This window comes from Scylla paramamosain, unplaced genomic scaffold (assembly GCF_035594125.1).
Source record: "Scylla paramamosain isolate STU-SP2022 unplaced genomic scaffold, ASM3559412v1 Contig48, whole genome shotgun sequence".
In the NCBI taxonomy this organism is placed as follows: domain Eukaryota; kingdom Metazoa; phylum Arthropoda; class Malacostraca; order Decapoda; family Portunidae; genus Scylla; species Scylla paramamosain.
The window spans coordinates 131,223-142,500 of NW_026973713.1; the positions used below are offsets into that span (position 1 = coordinate 131,223).

The 11,278-nt window shown below is 40.5% G+C and overlaps 1 protein-coding gene across 6 annotated transcripts in view; it reads left to right on the plus strand.

Annotated features, from left to right (window-relative positions):
- Positions 1-878: 878 nt before the first annotated feature.
- The window catches only part of LOC135098157 (uncharacterized), a 32,025-nt gene continuing 21,625 nt past the window's right edge, over positions 879-11,278 (plus strand). For all 6 annotated transcript variants that reach the window (XR_010266619.1, XR_010266620.1, XM_064000391.1 and 3 more), the window contains exon 1: positions 879-1,480. Coding sequence is in view for 4 of the 6 variants with exons in the window: in XM_064000391.1 (XP_063856461.1) it covers positions 1,227-1,480 (254 nt within the window). In the remaining 2 variants the exon portion in view is untranslated. The remainder of the gene's footprint in view (positions 1,481-11,278) is intronic.

Consider the following 11,278-nt stretch of genomic DNA (forward strand, 5'->3'; position numbering starts at 1 on the left):
ATTTGGCGGCTTATCAAGAGTGTTTCTCGTGTTAATAATGTAGAAATATTGTTAATGTCACTAGAACAGTAAAAACACCCTTAAAAACCCGTCTAACTTCAACTGGAGCCATTTGAATGGAAAGGAGTTGCGCCACATGCATGTTTCAGAATATGGCTCAGTGAGTCATGGTGTGCTCAGTGGAAATATTAACTCTTTCAGTACTATATATAACATCCGAACCTCATCATATCCCTTCATAGACAATGGAGTGAATAAGACGTAATGATTTTGAATGAGTAGCTGTAGATTATTTAAAATGCTTTGATCACGAACGTATCATCCTTCACTTGATAAAGTCCTCCAATGACTTGTGAAATATAGTGAAGTCGATGCCAGGATACTGAAGAAGTTAAGAGAGCATGACGACCTAGATTCATTTCAAGTCGTCTGTGTTAGTCTTGAACCTTGTTGGACAGAATGTATCCCATTTGCTTATCTTTGTGACTGTTTATCTTAGTGGCTGTATAGAGGCTAGGGATGTAAGCTTAAATCCTTAGGTGATTCAGTTACTTTACGAAGCTGAACACAAAGTGATAGGCAGAATTAAGGTAAGGAATATTTTGACTCGTGAAAAAAAAATAACTGATTTTATTTCTGGAGAAAGTTTTACTGGGCTGTGACTTGTAAACCAATAAATATCTGGATTGTGATAAAAAGAGTCCTATTCCGGGTTAATCCAACAGTGCGCATGTATTCCTCTGCAGGGGTGGTTCACTTGGGCTGTCATGGGAGGCGGCGGGCAGTGCGAAGGCAACACACTGATGGTTAACCTGGTGGATGCGCTGGCGGAGACCCTGAGGCGAAGTGGCAGCGGGCAAGCAACCTTTTGACCCACCAGTCAGACAAACTTTTATGTTCGTTCTGAAGGCAAATCAAAAGCAGGAATTTGTTACCAAAACCATAAATAAATGACGTCATCGTACATCTGGCATCCATTCGTGTAGCTGCTATACAACACTATATTGTTTATTTATTTATTTTTTTACTTTGTGTTGATTAATTGCTTGCTTATTCTTAGAAAATATGTAGGCGATAATATCAACATAAATTATATACATGTATTCATTTCATTGGGACTATTCACTCCTGTTGCTACGTTCTCATGTTCGTTTGTATTGAAAAATGTTCCCTTAATTATCAATACACCCAACCATCAATAATTATTATAGTAATATCAAAATAAAATGTTCATTGTTAAATACTGGATCAAAATAAAGCCAATCAGGGACCTCGACACTTGCTTTACCATTTACGTAAGAAAGAAAACCCCGTTGAAAAAGCAGAATCAACTGGACTTCCGCGGGAAACTACAACAATCATCATCAGTCCACTGCTATTTCCTCCGCGTAAAAGCAATGCAAGATGTGCTACCTCGTTTTGGAGGTGTTTTCAGGACACAGGGAAGGAAGATGAAACCTGACTATCTTGCACCTCAAAGGTAAGAATGCCTTACAAATGTTAATAGTTGCTAGAGTCTGATTTTCTGTGTTTTAGTGCTGTGCAAGCTAATTATATAATGTCTACTCTACCAAGTCACTGATTGTAGATATAATATGCCCTTTTTTCGTGCCAAAATTGAAAAGAGCAACTGTTATATCAAAGTGAAAGCCTAGATCGTGTAAATCACACATGAAGTACAGGAGAGCAGGTTCTGGCACACCATATCAGGTTTCCGTTGTTGTCATATATGGTGTGGGCAATGACCCTGGTTTAGTCGTCCTGCTTAAGCCATGTGTGTATTGGTTTATAATTTTATCCATGGCATTGCGTCTGACATTATCATATGTTTGTATGTTTATGTTGTGGTTTTGTTTCTGACATTATTTCTGTTAGTATTATTCGTATATATATATATGTGGAGTGTGATGTGCGCTTCATGGCGTTAACTACCAATTAGGCAATCAGCCGTCTTGCCCGACCACTTGTATCACAACCCTAACTTGCCTCATTATTGACCTGTCATGCCGCGCTTCATTGCTTCCACTGTAACTCAAGTAGATCACAGAGAATACTGGGCTAAAAAGTTAAGTTTCGAGACTATTCCTGCTAATGAGGTATAAAAATCAAATTCATTATAAATATGTGTCGTATTGCCCGAAACTACACTAAAACTATTATTGAGATCGATAACCAGCTGAATAAGTTCCACATTAGCAGAAGAAAATATGTAGTGTTGCTGAATATTTTGTTACAGTAATTTATTTTTTTTAGCATTTATAATTACATTAGTATGCGTTTGCGTAGTGGCCGCCCCGTTCTCTATGAAGACAGCTTGCCACCAACCGTCATACCGCTTCGTTGAGTTTTCTTGTCTTTCGTGTAGTCTTTGTTTAGATGGAGTGTGGCGTCATGGTGGGTGAGGGATGAATGTACAGTGTAAGAGGAGGAAGGGGAGGGGGAGCGGGAGGGGTAGGAGGAAAAGGAGAAAGCAAATGGTTATCTCGAAGTGATCGTCTACCTTGCTTCATGTTCTCCTCCTCCTCCTCCTTCTCCTCCTCCTCCTTCTCCTCCTCCTCTTTCTTCTCTTCCTTCTCCTCTTTTTTCTTTTTTTCTCTTTTTACTACTGTCATTGTTGTTGTTGTTGTTATTGTTGTTGTTGTTGTTTGTTGTTGTTGTTGTTGTTGTTGTTGTTGTTAATGATGATGATGATGATGACGTTAATAATAATGATGATGATAATAATAATGCATTAGTAGCGTAACAACTTGCAGGGATTACTTCCTGTATGCAACTGATCTTCCTTCATCCTGCTTCGTCAGATAATGTTCCCATTTAGGCCGAGATAAAATATCTACACTCACAAAACGGCTCCCAGCTTTATAGCGCCTACTGGGAGGTGATGCTGACGTGTAGCATCACCTCACGGCCACGTCCACAGATGTGTTAAGAAAATGAAAAAGAATGCCAGTTAGAATCTATTATTAGTAACGATCAGAGAAAATACAGATATAATATTTTTTCATTTGATTATAACGCATTTTTTATATGTTACAGGCCTTTATCTTAGCTATACATCACAATATCTTTACATTTACATGACTATCTAGTGTATCGCCACAGCGCCATATGACCTCTGATGTCAGTCTGCCACCTTTTCATAATTTTAAAGCATTCAAATTCAGTAAGTAATTTGATAAGGCAAAATCATTTCTATTCAACAAAAGCAAAAGTATAACGTTGTAGTAGTAGTGGTGGTAATGGTGGTGGTGGTGGTGGTGGTAGAGATGGTGGTAGTAGTAGTAGTAATAGTAGTAGTAGTAGTATAACTGTAACAACAATAGCAACAAAACGAAAAATCATAAACACACACACACACACAAAAAAAGACTTTCGCTCCCTTTTTCTCCCCCAATACTTTCACATACAGTTTAGAAAGTACCCCCTCTCCCCTTATATTCTTCCACACGGACACCCTTCAGAGATGACTCGCTGATGCCGGGGAGTCCTCACACACACAATCACCCTTGGCAAGCAATTATCATAGAATGGCAGGCGCGTAAGCCACCCACCAAGCCCCTTATTGCCTCGCCTCCTCCCCCGCGCGGCACTGAATGGGGAAGTTGACACAATGAGCTTCGGGGGAGAGCGGGAAAGTTGACACAATGGAAGGCATCATAAAATGGCAGTAATTGGAGAAAGAGCCTGATGGCGGGATTGTGATAGCGGCCACTGATGAGAACCGTGGCCAGGCTATTTTGGGCTGGCTTTGTGACGTCATAGAGAGAGAGAGAGAGAGAGAGAGAGAGAGAGAGAGCTGGAATGAACCGCTTCAAGTAGTGATTCGAGACGCTTGGGATACTGTCATACACACACACACACACACACACAGACAGATTCAAAATAATGAAATAACACCCCAGAAAGTCGTAGTTGTGCAGTAGCGAAAAAGAAAAGTAAAAAAAAAAAAGTTGTTTCGTGTTGTTAATGGTGGTGCAAAACATTAAAGGATGGAATAGGAGAGAAAGGAGAGAAACGTATGAGGAAATGAAGGAGAAACTAAAAAGAAGAGGAAAAGAAAGGTGGAGATGAAAAAAGAGGAGGATAGGAGTTAAATAGGAGAAAAGAAGGAGGAGGAGGAAGGTGGGAGATGAAATGGAGGAGAGTAGGAGATAAAAAAAAAAGGAGGAAGAGAAGGAGGAAAGGGGGTGGGAGACGAGAAAGGACTACTGAAGGAGAAAAGGAATTACAGGAGAGGAAAGACGAGTCGTTTGATGGAAGATGGAAAGATGAAGGAGGAAAGAAAGAAAAAAAAAATAGGGAAAAAAACAGTAGCACGAGAGAAAGAATTCAGAACGAGAACTAGAAGATGGAAGAGCAGGATGAGCAGAAAGCTGAGGAGGAGGAGGAGGAGGAGGAGGAGGAGGAGGAGGAGGTGATGGAAGAGCAGGAACAAGAGGTGGTGGAAGAGCAGGAGAAGGAATAGGTGGCAGAAAGCGTAGAAGGAGAAGAAGGAGGTGATGGAAGAGCAGGAAGAGGAGAAGGAGAAGGATGTGATGGAAAAAAACAAGAGGAGAAGGAGGTGAAAGTAATGGAAGAGCAGAAGAAGGTGGAAGTGGAAGAGTAGGAGAAACAAGAGAAGATAGTGAAAGTGTAGGAGGAGGAGGAGGAGGAGGATGTGGAAAACCAGGATGAGGAACTAATGGAAACATAGAAGGTGATGGAAAAGGAAGAGACGAAGGAGGAAGAGGAGGAGGTGGTAGAGGAAGCGTAGAAGCAGAATGAGGTGTAGGTGTGGTGTGGAGGAGGAGGAGGAGGAGGAGGAGGTGGTGGTGGTAAGCCTGTTTCTGGTGTCTCGTGATCCCCCAGTGAGTGCGGAGATTACCTGGTCTGGCGATACACTCACTAATAAACAGCAACAGCTCGGCTAATGCTGGATTGCCGTGCGATAAGAAAGACTGGCAGAGATAGTTTGCCTGAGATGTATTGTGGTTAGGATAATTCTCTCAAGCTGGAGTGAATAGCAAAGATTTAAGTATTATCTCTCTCTCTCTCTCTCTCTCTCTCTCTCTCTCTCTCTCTCTCTCTCTCTCTCTCTCTCTCTCTCTCTCTCTCTCTCTCTCTCTCTCTGTAATGTACCAAATGATGATAAGGAATAATATTTAGCACTCTTACGTGTCATCGGCGCCATATGACCCTTTTGTTGACGCACGTTAAGATTGTAAGTTAGTCAGTCAGCCAGTCAGTCAGTCAATCGGTCGGTCAGTGAGTCAGTCCGTCAGTCTTTTATGTCTTGCGAGTAGCTATCTTATCTTTGAAATTCTCCTTCTTAATGGTAACTTTGACATTTCCTTTTCCTCTATTTGTTTCCTTTCTTTTCTTGCTCTCTTTTTTTTTTTTTCCTGTCCTGTTATGTGTTTTTGTTATTCCTCCTCTTCCTCCTCCATCTCTCTTCTTCTCTTAACCTACTACTAGTACTACTACTACTACTACTACTACTACTACTACTACTACTACTACTACTACTACTACTACTACTGCTACTACTACTACCACTACTGAGTATCCGACCATATAATGTTTTAGAGCCTCACGGTTCCTTAAACTACAGAAGGAGGAAGAGGAGGAGGAGGAAGAGGAGAAGGAGGAGGAGGAGGAGTAGATAGTAACCGAGAGAGGCGCGAAGCGTGAGAGTAGGTAGACCTATTTCTCTCTCTCTCTCTCTCTCTCTCTCTCTCTCTCTCTCTCTCTCTCTCTCTCAAAAGTATGTAGAAACACAAAGAAAGTTTCGTGTTGTGTGCTGCTCTTGCCAAATAAACCTGTTATTATTATTATTATTATTATTATTATTATCATTATTATTATTTATTATTATTATTATTATTATCATTATTATTATTATTATTATTATTATTATTATCATTATTATTATTATTATTATTATTATAATTATTATGTTATCATCATCATCATCATCATCATCATTATCATCATTATCATTATAGCAGTGGTAGTAGTAGTAGTAGTAGTAGTAGAAGTAGTAGTAGTAGCAGCAGCAGTAGTAGTAGTAATAGTAGTAGTAGTAGTAGTAGTAGTAGTAGCTGTAGTAGTAGTAGTAGTAGTAGTAGTAGCTGTAGTAGTAGTAGTAGTAGTAGTAGTAGTAGTAGTAGTAGTAGTAGTAGTAGCAGTAGTAGAAGTATAAGAGTGAATCTTGGCTGCGGAATTTTATAAAAGACTGTAGTACAAAAAGAGGTGTTCGAAAAATTCTATATAGGTGGTTATGGGGAAAATCGTGCAGCACCGGAAGGGTAAAACAATGGCGGAGTGTGTTAATGTAAAGTGTAGGGAGCTAAGTGTTCTTGTTCCTTTGTGTGCTTAAGAGGAGGGGAGCAAAGTACTGGTGGGAATGAAATGAGGAAGTTATGTTTTGCTCTTTTCATTCGAGGAGGAGATGAAGAGATCTTATCATTTAATTGCGGGAGCGATGGAATGAAAAACACTTACTGAAAGATGCTGTTTTCCTTTTTATTTGGGTGAGGTGGCAAGTGGGTGTAGGTGAGGAAGAAGATGAGATTTTGAAGAGATAAAAAGAAAGTAATGTTTGCGAGATGAGAAGGTGTTATTTTTTTTTTATTTTTACCTTTATTATTATTTTATTTACTCATTTATTTATTTTTTAGTCATGTGGGAAGTGAATGTAGATAGAAAAGAGGATAAAGAAGAGAAGTTCATTTTCTTTTACATTTTGAAGAGACAAGATGGGAGTAATGTTTGCAAGGTCAGACAGTGAAGCTTTCTTTTTTCATGAGTGAGTTAGGAATATGGCTACAAATAGAGGATGTGAAAAGAAAATATTTTTTAATCTATTTATTGAAAGAACAGGAAAAAGAAACACGGATTATAAGGAAAGGAAGAAGCTGTACAGTCCTTCTTTCCTTTTAAGTGAGTGAGTGAGTCAGCGGTTGGAAGAGAAGATGGGCAAGAGGAGGAGGAGGAGGAAGAGGTGGAGGAGCAGGGGAAGGAGTTTCTTTTAAAGTGTAGATATAAAGGACTAAAGTACTAGATATAAGATGAGAAAGTTGTGTTTTCCTTTATTTTCATTATTCTGGTGAGTGGGGGCGCTCGTTGGAGGAGGAACAAGAGAAGGGAGGAGTTGGAAAAGAAGCAAATAAAAAAAGGTAAGACTAAAGTACTGATAGCAAAGAGATGAAGATTAATTTAGTTAAAAGTAGCCTAGTTGGAGAAAAAACAAAAGAAGGGGAGGTTGAGAAGAAAGAGGATGAGTTTTTTTTTAAGTGTATATAAAGAACCTAAATACTGATGGCAAAGAATTAAGGAAGTGTCGTCTCTCCCTTTTAATGAAGGAAGGAAGAGGGGGAGGAAGAAGAGGGAAAGAGGTGTGGGTGTTACGATAGCGGGCTTATTGAACGTGTATGTTAGGTGAGGTAAGGCTTAAGGTAAGTTGGATTAGCTTAAGTGAGGATTAGAATAAGTCTTTTTCCTGATAGTCTTTTTTTTTTTTTTTACATTCAGAACATTGTAAGAGAAAATATAAAACTAACGTAATTCTTTCTAGGCTAACGAACTAAAGACTGTAGTAGATAAAAAAAAAAAAAAGGAAAAAGGAAAATAAGCTAATTAAAACACCTGCAAGCGATGGTGGGGAAACATTATCAGACAGTGGAGGGGTTAGGTTAGGTTAGGGGGGAAGGCTTGGGTTAGGTTATGTTAGGTTAGGCGTAGGGCAACAGCGCGTTCATGCCGTAGACTCATTCACGGTTTGATGCTCCGCCTTGTTCTTTCTCGTGCTACTGAGCTAGTAGGCAGGAGCAGCAGCAGTAGGATCCCCACACTCTCGTTTTCTTTCTCTAGCGCCTCCTCCTCCGTTTTCCTCGTTCTAATGTTCTTCTATTTTACATCTTTCTCATCTGTTTTTCTCTCTTTTTTTTCTGGTTTATGTTTCTATTTTGTTCAGTTTTGCTCGTGTACATTTATTTGGCTTGTTTTCGTTCTGTTTTGTTTATTTTTCCATCAATTTTCTTTTTTCTTTTGTTGTCGTTGTTGTTGTTATGTGAATATTTCCCTACTTTATCTTACATCTTACTACAGGGAAGAGAAGAAAGGAAGAAGCAGTTAGAAGAGAAGGACAATAATAGAGATAAAAGAAAGAGAAGAGGAATATGAGTAGAGATGGAAGAGAAAGGAATCGAAATAAAAAGGGAATGTAGACACGATAGAGAGAGAGAGAGAGAGAGAGAGAGAGAGAGAGAGAGAGAGAGAGAGAGAGAGAGATTATGACTGAAAGGTAGAAAAGAGAAAACAAGAGAGGTGGAAGAAGGTTAACTGAAAGCATGGAGACGAAAGAAAAAAGGAAGAAAACAAGATAGATGAAAAAAAGTAAGAAGAGAGAGAGAGAGAGAGAGAGAGAGACCGAAACCTAGAGGAAAAACAAAAAGCCAAAATATTTAACAGAGAAACAAACACGGACTACTCTTTGAGATTTTAAGGAAGAAGCAGAGGAAGAAGGAAACGAAGAAGAGTGACAGGCAAAGCTGGGGAACTGTCAGGAACAAGGGAGTCGATAATAAAAAAGAAATATATGAAAGGTTTTAAAAGGAGGAAAAAGTGAGGCGAGGTGAAGGAGGGAGGCTGGGCCAGGAGGGGCGGGGCGGACGGCGATTCAATACAAAAGATCACTGGAAAGATCAAAAGAGCCTCCGGGCGATATCTAATAAAAATATAACTGAGCCAACACCGCCATCTTGCCCTGAGAGAGAGAGAGAGAGAGAGAGAGAGAGAGAGAGAGAGAGAGAGAGAGAGAGAGAGAGAGGGAACTTTTTTGTGTCAATCAGTTTACGTATTACGCAGGGTACATTGTTTAGGTAGAATGTGCACACTTATATATATATATATATATATATATATATATATATATATATATATATATATATATATATATATATATATATATATATATATATATATATATATATATATATATATATATCTCGCGCGCGCGCGCGCACACACACACACACACACACACACACACACACACACACACACACACACACACACACACACACACACACACACACACACACAGATAAGCTTAAGATCATACAGTTAATATCCATCTAAATGTGGATGACTGACAAGAATTGTGTCTAAATAATCATCGTTAAATAAGCTTTTACAAATATTGATTAATTCCTGCCCTTCAGGTAACAAGTCCCTTACAGCGATGCGTTCAAGGCAATAGTGTTGCAAAGTGTTGGCATCGGGAAGGTTACACAGCCTGTAGGTGGAGTAGTGAGGCACGTCCTCTGCATGGGAGACCTGCCACACCGGGCAGTAGCCCATCCTCAGCCTTGCACTCACAACATTGTGTCTCGCACCGTGAGTCCGTGACGACGATACATATGAGGAGCAGCGAGAAATTTGTCATGGTGTTGGATGGAAACACTGCTTTGCCCTCTCAACGTTTCTGCGATGTGTACCACCGTGGAGTGAACGTCCGAATATAATCTTTCTTATAACAACTTAGGGAGGGAGTATCACGCATGTCAAGTAAATTGAGAGCACAGACAGCTTTGGCGAGACTATCAAGTGACATTATTTGGAAGTCTGACATGAGAAGGTACCACAAGAATGATATGACTAACCTGTTGCCTTGAGCTGTGGCCAGCTGACGTAATGTTTTCTGTACATCTTCCTGGTGCGTTGGTCTTGGAGAAGCGAGGGCGTAAAGAGCCGACTGTGAGTCGCCGGCTCACTGCTCTCCTCCGGGCGGCACCATTGTCACGGAGAATATGGAGCACACGGCACTCCCATCCTCCTACAGCTAGCCGTCAACGTAGACGTGATGCGCCGCCGGAACAGAGGCAGACGCTCTGGCAATGGTCTCTAAAGCCAGGTGTTTCTGCAGGAGAGGAAGGTCTGCTTTGAAGGTCTGAGTAAAGGAGACGTCCGGTTGAGGAACACGCCATGGTGGTAATCCAGGATCAATTTCTGCCTCAGGAACATCAACAGCCAGTCTGCGAATGGTATCACATACCATCTTGGTGAGGATGCGGCCGCCAGGTCGAAGTAGAGGTCTGGACGCGTCTGGATTGAGTGAAGTTCTGATAACATTAAAGTAATGAGGAACATAATGGTGAGAGTAGAGGCACTTTACGCTGAAGTGACATTCGCGTATATCCTCTTAAGAAGTGGGGGCAAGTCAAGCTACGCCTACATGTTAAGAACCATGCATGGTGGAGAGTGGACACCCCAGGATAAATCTCATCACTCTATTTTGAAATTTTCCGAGAGGCTCCAATGTCATCTTGGAGACCTGAATGAGAAAAAGAGAAAAGTAATTGATGACTGATCGAATGAATAGTACGTAAATGGTCTTGGACACAGGGATGGAAACTCCTGAGGCAGAGAGAGAGAGAGAGAGAGAGAGAGAGAGAGAGAGGAGAGAGAGAGAAAGAGAGAGAGAGAGAGAGAGAGAGAGAGAGAGAGAGAGAGAGAGAGAGAGAGAGAGAGAGAGAGAGAGAGAAAGAGAGAGAGAGAGAGAGAGAGAGAGAGAGAGAGAGAGAGAGAGAGAGAGAGAGAGAGAGAGAGAGAGAGAGAGAGAGAGAGAGAGAGAGTTTATGATCATGCACTTTTAATTTATTGTGACGGAAAACAAGTGACAGGAGCAGCGTAGCGGTGGTGAGGTGGTGGCAATGAGCACAATTACGGAAATGATGATGGCAATGATACAATAAACACTTTTCCTCTTCACTTCCACTCATTCCTTTTATAATATAGAATGAAAGCAATTCCACGGTTTTGAAAAGTACTTCGAATGAAAAAAGGTTCTACTTGAGAAACCTTTAATCAATCTTGTAACTTTCTTTCTGCATTCTTTTTTATTTATTTATTTATTTATTTTTTTTTTTTTTTGCAAACATTTGAGTAAAATCTGAGATACATTTTCCTTTCGAACGTACAAAATGAAAAAAAAACTTCCTTAGAAACACTTTAATCACTGTTATATAAACATTCACCTTCATTTTTTATACTGACTGACTTTCGCAGAGTATGAGGAGATATTTCAAAACGATGATCGTGCATGTTTTTGAGGCGAGGGTGGCGGCTGCATAGGGCGTCAAGGGAGGGCAAGGAGGGGGCACTGCGGTGAGGTGAGGTGTGGAGGAGCAGCTTCTCAGAGACGCCTTACGTGTGTGGGGAGAGTGGGCCAAGTCCCGCCCTTAGACACGAAAAGTTACGAAGCAAATGTGGGGGAACTGAGAGATGACGCGAGGAG